Below are 18,976 nucleotides of genomic sequence, written 5' to 3' on the forward strand. Positions count from 1 at the left end.
AGAAGTTTGAGAAACTCTGTGAGAGCACGCAAAGGGCATTTTGCAAGTGAGCCTTTTCTCTACTGAGATTATATCTTAATTTCACCAGAAAGCTTGCAGTAGGAAGTGCCTAGAGGGTGAGGTGGCACGCTCACCATGCTCATATCACAAAGGCCATGTTTTAATTGTCCTTGGGCCACTCTGCCTCAGGGCAAGGACATTTATAACACAGACATAGGGTCACCCAGTGAGATTCCTGGCAGAGGAGGCAATTTGAACCTTGGTTTCCCTGGTTCTAGTCCACTACTTTTTTAAAAAGAAAAACAAATATACTGTTACTTTGCTTCATTTCTGAATTCATTTTTTTTAAAAAATGCAATTGTAGACAGACTTTTCTCTTTTAAATCGAAAGCCAAAGAGAAGAGTACAGTGAATCATTCACACTGATAGAATGATTCTAACCTCATGCAAGGTCTTAGTAATTTGTTAGATTTTTAAAAGGTTAACTTCATGGTTACAAAATAGCAGTTAGCAAGTTTTACATTTGTAATTAGCAAAATAACAAACCTGTTGATTTTAAAGTTTCTTCCACCCTCAAAAAAGAAAACAGAATGTTTTTAAAGTACTGGACAAATATTTGACAATATCTGAGTTGTCAATTGACCAAATCTTTTTTGACTGGTCAAATGCCCAACTATAACTTAGTTCTTTTCATGTTCTGATTGGATGTGACAGTTTCAGTCTATATGGGACATGGGTGCATGGTGGTGAGCAAAGATTTTCTGTAGCAAGTTATCCGTTCATGCTGCCCTCTTTTGTAAAGAGAGTCTGCTGGTCGTCTTTGATTAGAATCTTGCTATGCCCGCTTCTTAGCTAATGGCTAAGAGAAGTAAAACAAAAGAGAATCAAATGAGTTCTGAATCGTATTATCCTAACTAATTTCTCATGTTGCTGAGATACAAAGGGGCCAGGCCACAATTTTGGGCTATATATATTATCCCAGCAGCTGTCTCATGCTTGCCAATCTTTGTATAGCTTTTTGTGCTCATAGCTGCTTACACGTTCAGTGTTAGCCAAATCCTTTAAATTTTCAGCTACCGATAGAAAGTCGTGGGAATAATCTAAGGTAATAAGGCTTGTTTGGGAAACCTTTGGCGCTCTGGATGTTGTTGAACTTCAACTCCTGATATTCCTGTCTGTTGACCATGCTTGCTGGGGCTGATGGGAGTTTTAGTTTAGCAACATCTGGAGAGCCAAAGTCTACTCACACCTGTACCAAGGCATCCACCCACCTCCTCAGATCTCTTTACCAACACTGGCTGTGCTCTGTAGCTGTGCTTCTAGTTCAGCTTTCAACCCTTATATCTGGTGACAGGAAGGTTCTTATTCTGGTCTCCCTTCAGAGTTGCTTTCAGATCCTCATCCAGCAGTAGAAACAAAGCGACTCCTGAAGCAGACAGCAAATTTTCTGGTTCTCCATTATGCTCTTAAAGACTCACTACTGAAGACTCTCAAAGCTGCTCTTCAGTAGCTGACTCATCTTTAAGCTGGAAACGCTTGTACTCCGAATGCAAAGTGCTGAACTTGCTCAAAATTCTTTCTCTGTCCCTCCCTCTAGCAGGGTGGAGGATGATTTGGTCACCTTCCCAAAACCTGAGAGGTTTTATGTGCCAAAATTATGATTGAGCTTCCTAGTGATCAAATAGCATTTACTGTTATTTTGTTTTAAGTTCCTGGCCATCTAACTGCCCATTCACAGTGATCAAGTTGGCCAGAGCCTGGAGTGCATGTTGGCTAAACACGCCAAGAACTAGTCTGTATTTACTTGTCTTACCACAATCTAACACAGATACCTCTAAACCCACCGAAATGTGGTTAGACACTGAAGGAATTTCAGGGATTGAAAGCCAGAGAAAGGATAAACCGGCTGAATGAAGCTTTAGTGAGTTATGGCTTGGCCATATATGGGGTCTTATGAAAGAGTCAGCTGAACCAAAGATAACAAATATTTTGAAAATAATTAACCCACAAGTTCAATATCTCTGAAGTCTTAAGGGAATGTTCTGTGGTTTTGGTCTCTCTTGTTAAGGAAGGGAATAATTGCTGAATATTTTTATTTTGAAATGATAGGAAGACAGTCTTGTCAGATTTTCTAGCAGCTAGTTAGGGAGTCTGTTTTGTTCAAGAAGGCAAGGCAGAAATTTTGGAAGAGCACCAGCAAAAGAGAACAAGTCATGGATGAGCAAAAAATAGCACTGATTCTAAGTGGTTCTAAATTCTGAATTATTCTAAATCGTTGTGATCCATGGATTGTGTGTGATTAGATCTTGGTGGAAACATTTCTCATGGAGCCAGGCTATAAGCTCTGTCCAGAGCGATATCTTCTTTCCAATCATTCTCTTTTGTTCTGACTTTCTCCCTTCAAATAGTTTTCAGAATGTCTTCTTGGTTAGGAGCTGTGCCACTTAAAATGTAGACTGTGGTTCAGAGGTAAAACTGACTGCTGTTGTGGATGGCCTTAAATTCCATCCCTGACATTGAGCAAAAAGGATCAGGTTGTTTGTGATGAACCTGGTTTATCACTGCTGAAGATGTATTCCAAGTTTCTTGGATAAGGCTATGGCTATTTGGAGAAACCCTGTGATAATGAGGATGTGCTTATCGTGATGTTCGGGACTTTCTGTTCACCATAGTGCTGGTGAACTATGCTAGCCCAGTGTGGTGTACAGAGGTAACAGAAGCCCTCAATTTAGGTCTGCAGTGAAGTGGAAATTATACGATAGAAACATTATAACAGTGTGTTTATGTGAAGCTCTTTTTTGTATATATTAATGATATAAAGAGGAAGAGCAGGTTAGTTTCTATACTGTTCAAAGATGTTATTCACCTGCAGAATACTCTCCTGTTGCTCAGATGGGGCACTGCTAAGAGTACCGTATGCACCAGAGGTGCGCTTGGTATGTACTGGAAACCAGGTTTCAGCCCTCTGGAATCAATTACCAGCTGAATTTAGAGAAGCACTGAGAGTTTTTATATTTAGGCAGCTTTGGAAGACATTTTTTGTTTTCTTGAAGTGGGAGCCAGTCATTTTTTCAAATAATAATTGTACAGTTGTGGAAATGGTTTCATTGCTTTGTTTACAGAGTTGGGATCCTCTTGTATCTTATTTCATTGCACACCACTTTTGTAACTTTTGGTTGTAAAGTGGTTGATAAATTTGCAATTAATATAAGTGGTTATAAATTAACACTGGTCCATTAAATGAGTCATCATAATATAATTAAACATTAGCATAATCAAGTCAAGCACATGAATGACTTCAAAATTAATAGACCACACACAACAATATTTTAAACAACTTCTATAGAAACATGGAACAAATATGAAAACTGAAAACCACAAGAGCAAGTGAAACCAAACTCTAGAGAAGGCAACCATTTTAAAAAAGAGAGAGAGATGTCATGAGGCAGGGGGAAAGAGCTCTATTTAAAGATCTGTTTTAGAGGAAACATCTTGGTTTGCCTAACTTTTTTGACATGGGGAGATGGAGAAGAACACAAACAACAGAGGATCTTTCACACTTATCTCAGTTCTTCTTACCAGTTGGTTAAACCAGGTGATAAACCCAATTCCCTTGTGCTGACAGCTATAATAATCAAGCACCTTCTTTGTTCATTATGCTCTATTTAACCCCAGTAGTCTCATTCAGTCTTGCATTTAGTAATCACTCAGTGTGACGGCCTTCTAATGAAGAAATAAAACATAGAATCTGAGACCCATTCTTCTAGCAAAAACATACACTCTGCTCCATTGGCTTGTAAAATCAGGTTTCTGTTCACTATTAGGCCAGGTATTAAAAAAAGGAAAAAAGAAGAAGAAATGGGTAATTTAAAGGAAAACACCTGGAATGAACAGAAAATCACCTCCCTCCAATTTTGTTGGGTGTTGGTGGGAGGAAGGTCTTATTGTTGCTAATTATTTATTTTAGTTGTTAAGACATTCACAAGACTCCACTTTTGTTCATCATTGTTCCTTGGGCAGCTGTTCCTTTAACTATTTTAATAGCTACATCTTTGGTTTTACATCTTAACTCTCCAGGCCAGGAAAGGTAGACTTAATAGCTTTCTGTTTTTCCTGAATCTCACACTGGAGGAAAAGGAAACGAGAAAGCTTTCCTCCCCCACCCTCCTTATACAATCCCCATGACAAATTATGAAAATTGCATGCTTAATTTTTATGCACTGGTTAGAAAATGCACTGCACACAGCCTATAAATTGTTAGCATACCCGACATCAAAAACTTGGCTCAAGAATATCAGGGTTTTGTTTTATTTTTGTAAGGTTACATTTTATGCGGCCAGTTGGATCACCAATATTGTTCTCTTTGAATCAGTTGCTCAGATGTTATGTTTATGGCTTATATTTATATAAAGAGAAACCTTTGTGGAAGACAGATATTGGTATTTATTTATTTATAAAAAGCATTTCCATACTGCCATCACACAAAACATCAGGGTAGGATACAACAACATAAAAACATTTAAAAGAGATACAAAACAATCATTAAAATGTCTAGCTACGCAAGGGACATTTTAGACAGCAGCATAGATCTAGCAACATTTTAAAAAATCTTTAAAAGGCACCTGAAACACAAAAGTGAGTATGCCTGCCGAATCTCTGCTGGAAAAGTGTTCCACAGCATGGAATCAGAGATATCAAATGCCCAGCTGCTAGTGGAGTCCAACTGGGTATCTGTAACACCTGGAACACCCATCTGTAACAAGCCGGAATATAAGGTGATCCTTTAGGTATTTTGGACCCAAGTTGTCCAGGGCTATATCAACACAAGAATCTTGAACCTGGCCTGGTAGGATATGGGTAGTCAGTGCAGATGATTTAGGAGATGTCTCACCTGCTGTTGTCCATCTGCTCCAATCTACAGTTGAACTGCTGCATTCTGTGCCAGCTGGCTTGTCTATATTATGTCCAAGGGCAACCCCACATAGAGCACATTGCAGCAATCTAGTCTTGAGGTTACCAGTGCATGAACTACGGTGGCCAAGATATCCTGATCCAGATGCAGCCATGACAAGTGTCACATAATACCTTCGCCACATCTATGAGAACCTGATTGTTTAGTGCGGCCGCACTGACACTTTTGGAACTCCCTACCTACTGATACCAGGGCTGGCGCTTTCACTGTATTCTTTTCGGCACCTGCTGAATACATTCTTATTAGGCAAGTCTACCCAGATGTTTAGGGACGCGGGTGGCGCTGTGGGTTAAACCACAGAGCCTAGGACTTGCTGATCAGAAGGTCGCGGTTCGAATCCCTGCAATGGGGTGAGCTCCCGTTGCTCGGTCCCTGCTCCTGCCAACCTAGCAGTTCAAAAGCACGTCAAAGTGCAAGTAGATAAATAGGTACCACTCCGGCGGGAAGGTAAACGGCGTTTCCGTGCGCTGCTCTGGTTCACCAGAAGCGGCTTAGTCATGCTGGCCACATGACCCGGAAGCTGTAGGCCAGCTCCCTCGGCCAATAAAGCGAGATGAGCACCGCAACCCCAGAGTCGGTCACGACTGGACCTAATGGTCAGGGGTCCCTTTACCCAGATGTTTAGAAATTTTGTATGTGTTTAATTTGTTTTAGTCTATTCTAAAGTGGTTCTAACTTTCTGTATGTTTTGGCTGTAGATTTTTTAAGTGATAACGTTACTGCTTTATCTTTTTTGGTAAACTGCTTTGAGGTTTTTTCCTACAATCAAGAAGTATATGCATTTCATGAAATGAATAATAAATCAAAGAGGAGTGGTCTGGGGTGGTGGAGAAAGCTGCAAAGTGATGGAGGAAAGTACAGTGTCCTTGGCAAAGAGGTGGACTCTGTGCTTTGCTGAGATGGTTTTGGGGGGCACTGCTCCCCAGCAACCCACTGTGTCCAGTAAATGAATAAGGCTCACCCACCCCATGGGTCAGTGCTTCTCAATGGGATTCCTCTTCCCCATGGCAGCTGCATGCCCTGCCTTGTGTGTAGATCATAGGATGATGCCTTTTGACCTCAGGCTCATAGTTTCAGTGTCTGATCTGATCTGGTATCATCAGTGAAGACAGAAGCCTCTGTGCCAGACACAGTTGTCTTTCAGCATTCTGGATGTGCTGAGTAGCTGTCTGCCTGAGCCACACATTCTGAACTGCACACTTGCAGTGCGTCAGCAGTATGCTAAGATATGGAGATAGCACATCTGATTTATCCTAAACATAAGTACAAGTTATAATTTCATGTAATATAATTTCAGGTGCCTTGCTGCATTTTTTTAAAAAATGAAAGTGTGGTTTATAAATATTTAAATAAATAAAAGTTATGTAAGAATGTTCCCTCAGAGCAATGCAGTTATTATTTTGAACAACTGGATGGCGGAAAGCAGAGAGAGAGAGAGAGAGAGAGAGAGAGAGAGAGAGAGAGAGAGAGAGAGAGAGAGAGAGACTGAGACTGGGTGGGGGCTATATGACCAGGCCTGTTTATTCTTCAAGCTTAATAAACTTTGCAGAGTGTTAGAATCCACTGGCTATATGGACCATGCACATTGCCATGAATGTACAAATGTACAAATAATTAAAATGTACAAAATGAATAAAATTCAACATTGCCAAGCTATATGTACAAACTTCAAAATATTTCTTCCTCGGTCTAAAGAATATGCCTTTTCCATTACCTTGGGAATTTTCCTGCTAGAAAGAACAGGTGCATTTTGTCACTTTTGTATCCATCTGCATCAGTTTCCTAAACAATATTTTTCATTATTATTTGAGTTAAGCTTCGAGACACTATTAGTTTATTAACTTTTTTGATTGGGTCAAAGTAATTAGCATTAGCTGTCCAGCTGAAAGTACAATACAAATCTGTCTCTCTGTAAATAACTGAATAATTTGGTCTCTCGGGCTAGCCAAACAAAAGAGTGATTGTTTGACATATGGTATAATATATATACAGTATATATGTATAACTAACACACCTGCATTCAAGATACTCTACAGAACTGAATGTAATAAGGACAGATTTTAAAAGCTGCAGAATACCAATCCATTTCCTTAAATAAAACAAAAAAACCCTCTTATTTTCACTTCAGGTTTTTATCCTGAAGTGAAAAAAAAGGTCTTGTTATAAATTGCGAGCATCACTTAGATTGTCTTTGCATTCGCCTTTTCTAATTGAATTTAGCCCTCTGCTGTATTTCCTCTAGAAAGTATATTGTTTTTAGATTACCATTTCAGTCCTATTACTCAGAAGTCCAGCTTCTAATGCTTTCTGACAGTTATCAACATAATGAAGCATAATGAAATGATGAGCAATCTACAGTGGAAACTCAACATGGATTCCACTAGTGCTGTGTGACTGCTGTAAAAAATATGAAGGCAGATGAAGATTATGTTATCCTTACCTTGTTTCCAAGGTCAAGGGCTAGTTAGATAAAGGTCTGAATCTTTCCATTTTGCAAATACAGTACTACATTTCAAAGTGTGCAGTTGATTCTCAACAAAATGTGTTTAGATTTACATTTCCTAATCTGTGTGAGCGCTCCCATGAAAATGATTGTTTATACAAGGGGGGGACCTCCCCCCCCGAAAAAAAACCCCAGGTTGTTTTGGAGAATTAATTTTCCATAAATGTTTACATTTTTACATAAATAAACCTTCCTTGTTCTTACTTTTTATCATGCCTTCATTCTGTGTCCAGTTAGTTTCAATTGTCATCTGCTTAATTTCTGTATAATTTTGAGGTCAGTGGTTGATGCGTAAAAATAACATAAGGCCATAAGGATCCATTGGGAGTAAATTCTTTCACATCTTTTCTTGAGATTTCTCCAGCATGCACTAACTCCAAAACATGCAAAATAAAAATTTCCTTGAGTTTTATCGGACATGTAATCGGCTATTATGAGACAAAGCAAATTAGGGGCAATGACATTGCCTAAATATGCCAGATAGAATGTTCCACTGAAATATCTCCCAATATTATTTCTACTCAGCTTTTGTCTGAAGTTGCTGTGAGTACAAGACTAATCTTTCCACCATTTTCTAAAAGCAGCTTCAAAAGAAAAGCTGAAAGAATTAGTCTGGCTTCACTTTTATAAGAATTTTATCTTGCAGCCAGGAGAAGCTTCACCTGCCTAATTTACTTACCAGAACTAGACTATAGTTGAATATATATTTTTTCATCTGGAAGCTCATTTATTGTGTCTGCCTCTTATCAGGGTTCAGCCTTCTTGCTTTAGCCTTTATTTCTTGAATAGGTATAATTCTGCGTCAGGAAGAATGTGCAAAAATCCTGTAGACCAAACTGTGGTCTGCTGATTGCCAGTGGTTCATGAGTTTCATTTAGGTAGTCCTAGGAATTGTCTGTGGAGACAGAAGATGACATATCTGTTAGATAAGCTAATCTTATTGATTTTCAATTATACTTTTATTGCTCCTTTTATTTCTTCTTCAAATTACAATGACAAAATACAAGAAATAAAAGCAGCAACAAATATACAATTATAAATCATACACATCTAGCACCACACATTACAATTGCCATGGCAATTCCCCCAGAGAGTCCTAGGAATTTAAGTTTATTGAGAATTGGAGCTCTAGGAGAAGTCTCCAAATAATAATAATAATAATAATAATAATAATAATAATAATAATAATTTCTATCCCACTCATCTGGCTGGGCTTCCTCAAACATTAAAAGCTTCCCTAAACAGGGCTGCCTTCAGATGTCTTCTAAAAGTCTGGTAGTTGTTCTCTTTGACATCTGGTGGGAGGGCATTCCACAGGGCAGGTGCCACCACCAAGAAGGCCCTCTGCCTGGTTCCATGTAACTTGGCTTCTCACAGTGAGGGAACCACCAGAAGGCCCTCGCGCTGAACCTCAGTGTCCAGGTAGAACGATGGGGGTGGAGACGCTCCTTCAGGTATACTGGACCAAGGCTGTTTATGGCTTTAAAGGTCAGCACCAACACTTTGAATTGTGCTCGGAAGCGTACTGGGAGCCAATGTAGGTCTTTCAAGACCGGTGTTATGTGGTCTCGGTGGCTGCTCTCAGTCACCAGTCTAGCTGCCGGATTCTGGATTAGTTGTAGTTTCCAGATCACCTTCAAAGGTAGCCCCACATAGAGTGCATTGCAGTAGTCCAAGTGAGAGATAACCAGAGTATGCGAGACAGTCCGCGAGCAGGTAGGGTCTGAGCCTGCATACCAGATGGAGCTAGTAAACAGCTGCCCTCCCAGGCCGCGCACCTTATCCTTCAGGGGCACAGTTACCCCATTCAGGACCAGGGAGTCCTCCACACCTGCCCGCCTCCTGTCCCCCCAAAAAGCACTTCTGTCTTGTCAGGATTCAGCCTCAATCTGTTAGCTGCCATCCATCCTCCAACCACCTCCAGACACTCACACAGGGCCTTCACCGCCTTCACTGGTTCTGATTTGAAAAAGAGGTAGAGCTGGGTATCATCAAACAAGTCTCATCACCTTAGCAAACTACAGTTCCCAGAGTTTTGGCGAAGGGTATGATTCTTAAAGTGCCATAAGAGGGCTTTAAATGTTTGCCATGGATGTGACCTGCATCAGCAAATGCTGGAAACGATAACAGGAGAAAATATTTCATGTCCCAAGGCACCAAAATCAAAATATTTGGATGCAAATCCAGCACAAGTGTTAAAAGTGCACAAAATACCTGAGCACTAGCAATTTAGATTTGTAGGTGTCTGGAGGATGTAGACACCAAAGACCCCCCTTTCTCACACAATCCCTTCTGTTGTTTATTGTGACTGAAAGTTTGTGCTTACTCCAGAAAGCAAGGAAAGTAGCAGGTGATTGATGTTTTCAAGAGGCTGCTGCTTGTCGTGGGCTGAGCTCTGCCCACTGTAAAACCACAGAGACTCCCATGATAAATGTTCCAGAATGGCCACGCTGCTATGAAGTAAGGGTCACCCTCGGTGGCAAAGTTTATGTAAACTAGCCTACAGCAATGAAGGAGCTCACCTCAGCTGCTGAAAGAAACCAATTAGAGACTGCCACATTTACAGCTGTCAGGGGAGCTCTCTGACTTTCTTTCAGAGTCAAACTCACATAGATCCACAGTGTTTACTCTGCGTTATAACCTGTCTTTCAGTGGCAGGGAGATTAACAATGAAAATGCTTATCTGAAGGGCTTCACAGCTATCAACTCCAAAACATCATTGAAACGTTATTGACAGCTCTGGAGTTGTACGTGTTTAACGAATCCGCAGGAGGACGGATTCGAGGTTCTCTCCCCGGCAGTACAAGTGGAGGATGGACTTGCCTGCAGAAGGTTGACTGGTTCCTAGGGGAAGCCCAAGCTGAGGTGGAGAAATAAAGCACAAGGAAGATGAAATAAACAAATAAAGGGTGGTGGGAAGAGGCGGATAGATGGGGGGATGGGAGAGAAAAGGGGAATAAAGGGAAATTAATAGGACAGTTTTGGAAAGCTATGGGGTGGGAGCTGCATGTGCAGTTGCTGAATTTGTTCATAGGACAAAAAAGTTTTGCCAGCATTGGAAACCTCAAGAAAGGTAATTTTCAACAAGCTTGCTTGCTTTAATGATAAATTCACATTAAAGCTTCTGATTTTTATTCAGTTTGCTCCCTTTTGATATTCAGTTTTTATATTTTTAAAAAGCAATTGAATGAAAATAAAAGATAATGAGATTTTAGTTATGCTAACTTTGGTTCTGTTGGGTTGGAGCCAAAGGTTGTGTTAGTGGAATGCTGTTCACGCAAGGCTTTCTCCCACACTGCCCTCCCTGAAGCCCCCCTAAAGCCTCCTTGAAAAGGCTGGAAGACCTTCCTTAACAGTGTAGACTGTTTGCAGGGAATGGAGAAACTGAGAATAACCTAAAGTCGGTTGCTGTTGTTATTTTGTTTTTAAAAAGGCAACAGGAAAACATTTATGCAACTTTTATGGAGCCCACCCTTCTTCATTAAGTCATTTTTTTCTTGAAGCTTCGCTGCATCCTTTCACTTTATTCTACCCTTAAGTTTATTTCCTCAGTGACTTAGATTTACAGGAGTTTGTTTCTTTGCAGCAGTGCTATTTTCCAAGGCGTCCAAAGCCCCTTCAGAGTTTCCTTTACCCTTGATCTTTTCTTTTACTCTTTCTTGTTCTTCATTTGTGCTCAGTAGTGCAGTTATGTAAATTTAGACTCTGGGCTTTATGGCCTTATGGAGAGGGGTCCCCACTTTAGATGTTTTCCTGCTCATACCAAATTATAATAAGCCAATCCTAATGCATTTAAGGATCTTTCTCACCATTCTGCTGAGTAGGACCCCGGACTTCTACTCTAACGGCACCACAGTTTGTCCTTTCCATTTTGTTCTGTTTAAAATGTAGTATAAAATAAAATAGCAGAAAAATGTCCAGGGTGAAATTTACCTAAGTCATACCTAACTCACTAAAATTACTAACCGTCTGCTCAGAAGTAAGTAATGGGCCTAACTCCATCGAGTAGCATTTTATAGAATGTGTTCAGCTGTTAAAAGGAATTGATATCTGTTGATATACTCCCAAGTCCAGTAAATTGAATAGTTTCCATACCCTATGGAAGACTCAAGTGCTGATTTATCATCCAGTCAGTGTCATGGCACTGATGTAAATCTGATTCCTCGTAACAGTTCCCTGTTGGGCTACAAAAAGTTTGCTGGCCGGTCTTCTCTGTTAGATCATCCTTATTATCAGGCAACAGTTCCTGTTTCCCCCCTTACAAGGCCTCATTCTGGAAAATTGCTTAGAGATGCCAGCACAAGTCTGAATGCAATCAACTTCTTTTAATATTGCCGAAGTTTAAGTTATTACCTCACAGGATATGAGTCATAAAGAAGGACAGTTCCCAGGACCCATTTAACGCCTAATGGCATTAGGATTTGCACTTCTGATAAAATGATAGATCAGACAGTGCACTTTCATTTTCTTCTCTTTTATGCTACATCTCAGGGGTACATTGCATTCTTTGCCAAGCAGAACTTTTACAGCTTTGGGGAACGCCATCACAATCTTTATCAAACAAACGTTACTAAAATCTGGAAACCATGAGCTTCGAATATCCCATCTGATTTTCCCTCCTTCCTACGTAGGCATTTTTTGGGGAGGGTGGGGTAATTCACACTGTAAAGTAGGGGATAATTTCAAAAGTGAGCTCCAAAAATGGGTCAGCACCATTTTTTTCTGCTCACACAAATATGTATGGATTTTACGTATTGACTATATATTCCTGTATTTTCCTTCTGTGTTACTGTATTCACTGCAAAAACATTTTTTAAAAAATCAGCAGCAATCATCATAATGCAAAAATACTCTCAAATTAAGAAGCCTTGACTGAAGCTTTCTTCAGGACTGAAAATGATTATTTACTACTAACCCTAGCAAACAGCATCTGTTCTACTCTATGCAGAGTAGTTAAAGAGGAGCACGGGTGTGCAGACTGCACCACTCAGTTGATACAAGGTGACAGGAAAAAAAGAGAGCAAAGCTTTTCTAGTTGCACCTTGCATCTCTATTTCCAGGGATGATCTCTTAAACCTCTGTTTTTGTGCTAAAAGGCAGACTCAGGAATTGAATGAGCTGTGGAAATGTGTTCTAATTCTTCTAGTCCTTTCAAGTCATATTTGCAGTTACTATTTATCTTATTTGAATACTTATGAATTACACTTTTTGAGGGAAAAATACAACCAGGGGGTGTATACCATAGATAAATCGCAACAACATAAAACAGTTTCTAGAGAAGAGGTGCTGTTGGATATCATAGTTCTAGCCTAGCGTAATTCAGGCTGCAATCCTATGTACATTTTCCTGGGAGTAAGATCAATTGAACTCAGGAGGATTTCTGAGCGCATAAGCAAAAAGCATGTAGCTTGACTCAGTCTAGCATGTTCTGCAATCCAATGTAACTACTGCCTATTGAAACATAGTATATAACAAAATAAATAGGGAATACATAATAAAACAACAATGACTAAAAGAACAGAATAAAATACAGTGGTACCTCGAGTTACAAATGCCTCAGGTTACAAACACTTCAGGTTACAAACTCTGCTAACCTGGAAGAGTTACCTCAAGCTGAGAACTTTGCCCCAGGATGAGAACGGAAATCGTGTGCCAACAGTGCGGCGGCAGCAAGAGGCCATTAGCGAAAGCACGCCTTTAGTTAAGAACAGTTTCAGGTTAAGAACGGACCTCTGGAATGAATTAAGTTTGTAACTAGAGGTACCACTGTAATCTCATCAGGTTAAAAGACCTAGGCCTTGTGTTGTATCAATGTGGGTGCCAGGCAACCCTACCTGGAGAAAGAATCCCAGAAAAAAAGATTCTGCAACTGAGGAGGTCCAGCAACTCAATCACCACCAGCCTCACTATAGATCGGGTGAGCAACCAAAATATCGCTTCTAAAGATAATTTCAGTGAAGGGCAGGTGGATGTGTCTTTTGGTATCTTTGCAGAAAAATGCTCATGGTGAACTCTGTATTCACCTGCATATGGAAAACAGTAACTAGTCAAATTTGTAGAAAGCTTTACATTAGGATAGTGTCTGATCACACTCAGGGACATTTTCACTAGGCTGATGCTTAATGCAAATGCAGCCTGTAGAGACCCCAAAGATAGTCTTAGTCACAGGAAAAACTCAGATTCTAAATACTGCATGTTCATTGATTGTTTCTAAAGTTGTTTTGATTTGTTTTGCTTTTAAGGGATGATGTATGTCAACAGAGATTTATGTTAGAGAAGGGGCTTGGCATTCCGGTTCTAACTGTTTCCTGATTATAGGTTGTCTAAAACTAGGAGATGGGTGACAGTATGGGAAATTGGATATATTCTTTCCCAGGTAGATCCATTTCCTTCTAGAGGAAAACACCATATTTCTCTCCTGCTGTTCTTCATAGAGAGAGAAAATACAAAGCTGTAGTCCATAGTTTTAGTGCTTTAAGGAGTGGCTGCGTCAACAGTATTGCAGAATATTCAAAGCGAGAAGTCTTTAAAAATGGGCTGACCTTGCAATTTCTATTTATTTGAGTGCCATTATACATTCCCATGCAAGTTGGGTTGAATGGATGTACCATCCATTTGTATCTAATGGCAAACCATGCAACAATTGTCTGTACTGTTGCATCCTGCTTTTTTTTAATATACAGATATAAGAAACTTTAACAGCCTGAATCTAAATGAATTGTGTGGGGGGGGGGAATCACAATTAACTTCACATCTGCACTAATAGGATCTGAACTGGGGGTGCCTGATGCAAAAAGAGAACTCAGCTTTGAAGGGTGTGTGGGCTGGAACGCAACATTTTCATTCTCAGTGATTTGGCCTTCTGTGAAATCACAGAATCCTTGTGTGATACCAAACCTTCTGCAGCCTTTGTTCTCTCTGAGCCTGGCTGTATTCCTAGTTCTTTCTGTCTCCACTTTGGGATCTGCGCAGAGCTTCAGTAAATCTACAGTTCACTGCTTGAGGAAAGGCGGGTGCTTCCAGCAGAATGCCTTCAATTCACCTGTGCAAAAAGTGCTGACTGCTCTCTCTGTAGGTCCTTGTCTGTTAGGGTGAGGGTTTTGCCTCGTGGGATTTTCTGTGGTAACAGCCGTCATGTAAGAAACAAAGGAAAACAAGACACCTATTAAATCGAAAAATTCTGTCGTTCCTGCCCTCTTCAACCTGCCAGCATTCCAGGAGCTCTATTAGTGACTGACTGTGCTCTTCAAAGACTAGATACTGCCTTTCCCTTTGCTTTAACATCAGCCCACCACTTGGCAACTCCCCTGCACCTTCCTTTTCATGCTGGAGGTGATGCAACCTTCAAGCATCTGCTTCCCTTGTTTTCTGCTTGATTGCTTCTCCGTTTAGACACCACCGTGCTCTGCCCTACATACTAATTACCGACTTTTGCTCCCGAGGAGCTTGATTCATTGTGGCACATTTTCCCACGTAGCATTGGGCATAGCCCCGTCAAAAGCATCTTAATGGACTTGAGAGATGTTCTTCTGTTAACCCTGAAGTTGCCGTAGGCCAGGAAGCAGCACATCCTCTCAGATTTTGAGAGACAGGGTCCATTCAGCATAGATAAATATACCATTTGCCAAGACTCTGCCTCTTAATTCCTTTAGTGTTTCTGTGCTGATTTCTTTCCACTCCCAACCCAGCTACAAAACCAAAGGTAATTAAATTGTGGCAACGTATATGCCTAACAAGTATAAGACTATGATAATTTGCAGATCATGTTTCGTAAAAGAAGAAGGAGAAGAGCCAGTGTGTTGTAGTATTTACAGTGTTGTACTAGGACTTGGGAGAGCAGTGTTCAAATGTCTACTTGGCCATGAATCTCATTAGTGGACCTTGGACCGGTCAGTTTCTCAGTTTAGTTTTAGCTCACAGGGTTGTCACGAGGGTAAAAGGAGGAGGGGCAGAAGCATGTACACTACCGTGATCTCCTTGAAGGAAGGAAGGGATAGAAACATAATCATAAAATACAAGTTTTGTGTAGATTCCCCACCTCAGTATCCCTCCCACATTTACACACATACAAAAACTAATACCCCATGAACTAACTCCCTCCCTCCCTCCCTCCCCCCCCTCTCTCTCTCTTTCTCTTTCTCTCTTTCACACACTCACCCATTGAGGCACTCTTCCTCACATGTATACCCTTCACCTCTGTGTGTGTGCACATACGCCTGTTAATTTAGGGCTGCCATACATCAAGTGGCTCAACAAATTTGCCTCCCCCAGCTAAACAACTTTGCCATAATATGCTAAACAAAGTTTGTGTCTGGATTTTCACTTTTTGAAACATGGCAACCCTAGCTAATTTCTCCATTTACTTGCATGCATATTCTCACCCGCAGACCACTCACCCCTCCCACCCCATTCACATCACCCTTAATGCAGGGGTCAGCAAACTTTTTCAGCAGGGGGCCTTGTGGGGGCCACTGTCCCTCAAACCTTGTGTGGGGGGGCAGACTATATTTTGAAAATAATAATAATGAATGAATTCCTGTGCCCCACAAATAACGCAGAGATGCATTTTAAATAAAAGGACACATTCTACTCGTGTAAAAACATGCTGATTCCTGGACCGTCCGCGGGCCAGATTGAGAAGGTGATTGGGTCAGATTCGGCCCCTGGGCCTTAGTTTGCCTACCCATGCCTTAATGCGTACTACACACCCTTCATCACACACACACACATCATCCACACTCTGCTATGCATAATATTCTTGTTGATTCTCACTAACGAATCAGCTCGTATAGGAAAACCATGCAAGCTCCTCCCATGACAGTATCCTAAAGGCTGGGTGAATAACTCAAGTAGCTAATTCCATAGCTCCAGTAGGTTAGAATTTAGAAACATGTAAACATATTGTAAAATCTGCTCTGTCTGTTGCAACAGATGCTTATGCTGCCACTGCTACAGTACTAGATACCACAAAAGCCATATAGACATTACCTAAAATGTTTTGATACTGTCACATTTTGTTTTATTTATCTAAGAAATGTATACCTTGCTTTTCACTCTGTGCCACAAACTGACTTATTGGAAAGAGCAGATGAACATATTAAAACCATTTTAATCTAGTGCCTGAAACTTAAGAGGGGTGCCTGCCTGATTTCTAGCAGGACGGAGTTCCATAGAGTTGAACCTCCTATGCTAAAGGTACAACTCATTTTATCCACACCCTTGGGCCTGCCCAAATGCCTTGTCTGCTGAAGGGAAGATTATGAGTGTGCTTTGGACTCTGGTGCTCACTTTTGTTCCTCTCTGCAGCAAAAAAAAAAAAAAAAAAAAGGGGGGGGGGCAGGTGCCATGTTTATTTGAAGTAGGGTTTCCCTGAACTTATGAGACATAACAAACTAGATGTGCTACCATTTCTTTCACCCTGCCATGCGGGTTAAGTGTGTGTGAGCCTGATCTCCCTCAGGGTGAAATTGATAGCTTTTATGTTGTGAACCATATGCCTCCTGAGAACTAGGGGAATAGGGCGGTATACAAAATTAATAAATAAAATAAATATAAATAGCAGAACAGACCCTCTAAATCTTTTTCTTTTCTTATTTCCTGTTCACAGAGTGCTTTCTAAGCTCTGCATGTTGTGACATGATTCAACATGAACACATTTCTTCCTCCAGTTTACTGGGTTGTTTTATGCATTTAGACAAGCAGGGTTAATGTTTCTTGCTGATGTTAAATCACACCAAATTTACCCAGAAACAGTTTGCAAGCCGCTGGATGTTGTGGAAGAGGTGGAAACACTTAAAGGGATGGGTGGGGTGGAGGGCAGAGGGATTAACAAAGTTGCACCGGGATATTTTTGTGAAACTCAGCTAATCGTTAAAACATCCTGGGAAAAAGGGGTTTAGGAAGATAGGCAAAGACCAGGATAAAAGAGCCATGGAACATTTTATTCATGTACCTGTTTGTAGTATTAAGAGAGATCATGGTGATGCTTTTGGCTTTGATCCAGCCATATGTGCGTATCGAAGTTTGCTGCCATGCAGACATTTTCTGAGGTTAAAAGGCACCTTCTATGACTTGGGCTGGAATAATCTATTTAGAGGAATTTGGGGGAAGACCACAAGATCCCATTCTCTCCACCTTCCACCCCCCAACAAAAAGATGAATGTTTTGTCCGTGTTCTGGCTGTTACTCCTGCACAGTGTGTGGATGAGTCTTTTTAGCTCAGGCAAATAGGCATACACAACAGCCATTTGTTGACACAGTTTGCTATCCAGCCATGAATATGTACATGGAAATCCTGCTTCCCTATGTGCATGGCCTTAGCTCTGTGGGACTGTGTGTACTTTTATAGCATTTTAGTACTTTTACCCCCCCCCCCAAAAAAAACTACATATGAATTAGAACAGGTGCAGACGCCACTAACTGCCAGGCGTGTTTGTTTCAACAGATCACATCAGGGCAGATACAGCCCTAGAGAGGGTTTCCTTCCTTCTTTTGACCTGGAAATGTAATTTTTTAAAAATAAAATAAAATAAATGAATTGTGCTTTTTGTCTTGCAGGCCCTCCATCTGCCCCTCAGAACCTAATTTCCAATGTCAACGAGACATCCGTCAACTTGGAATGGAGCCCTCCTCAGAACAAAGGTGGCCGTGAGGATGTTTCCTATAATGTGGTATGCAAGAGATGTGGAGCCAATGATCTGAACCGCTGCCGGTCCTGTGGGAGTGGTGTACACTTCAGCCCTCAGCAGAATAGCTTGAAAACCACCAAGGTTTCTATTACTGACCTTTTGGCACACACAAACTACACCTTTGAAATCTGGGCGGTGAATGGAGTATCCAAGCAGAATCCTAGTTCGGACCAAGCTGTGTCTGTCACTGTGACTACAAACCAAGCAGGTAAAATCCAACAGACACTTTCCCTCCCTTGCTCTCCATTCTCCATCTCATTTGAAAATGGTACTGTACGAGCTTATCAGTTGATGCTGAATAGAGGACAGCAGCGAAATATGAAATGCTTATGCAGTTATTGCTTTTGCATGGTACTTTTCGCAGTTGCTTTATTAGGATGAAGTTATGCTTTAAGGAGATGTTGCTGAAATTCACAGTTGTGCCCTTTTTGGCCTATACTTGACTTCATGTGCTAATCTGAAAGAAAATCAGGACTCATTGCACATAGGAAACGCTACCTTTTTATAAGTGTGTCATATTCTTCCTTGGGCAGGAGTCTTAATGCTTGAGTCAGAGGGCTGTTCAGCCATGAGCCTGTTTTTTCTCAGCGCCAGATGGAAGAGAAGTAAAATAGCAACCAGGGAATAAAGAATACAGATAGATCAGCCCTGGCACTTCCCCAAGATCTAGAATTTTAATTTTGTTTGGCATTTAACCTGAGCTTCTGAAACAGTATAGGAAACAGCTAACTGAAATGTTTCAGTCGTGGTACCAAGCAGAATTGTTGTTTTAATTCAGAGAAGCCAAAGCACCGGGGGGCGGGGGATAAAATT

At 40.8% G+C, this 18,976-nt stretch overlaps 1 protein-coding gene across 2 annotated transcripts in view; it reads left to right on the forward strand.

Moving 5' to 3' along the window:
* EPHA4 (EPH receptor A4) overlaps window positions 1-18,976 on the forward strand; it is a 152,604-nt gene that overhangs the window by 64,779 nt on the left and 68,849 nt on the right. For both annotated transcript variants that reach the window (XM_081910357.1, XM_081910356.1), the window contains exon 5: window positions 18,033-18,371. In XM_081910357.1, the coding sequence (XP_081766483.1) occupies window positions 18,033-18,371 (339 nt within the window). The remainder of the gene's footprint in view (window positions 1-18,032; window positions 18,372-18,976) is intronic.

This window comes from Podarcis melisellensis (assembly GCF_964234715.1).
Source record: "Podarcis melisellensis genome assembly, chromosome: 5".
NCBI classification, from domain to species: Eukaryota; Metazoa; Chordata; class Lepidosauria; order Squamata; family Lacertidae; genus Podarcis; species Podarcis melisellensis.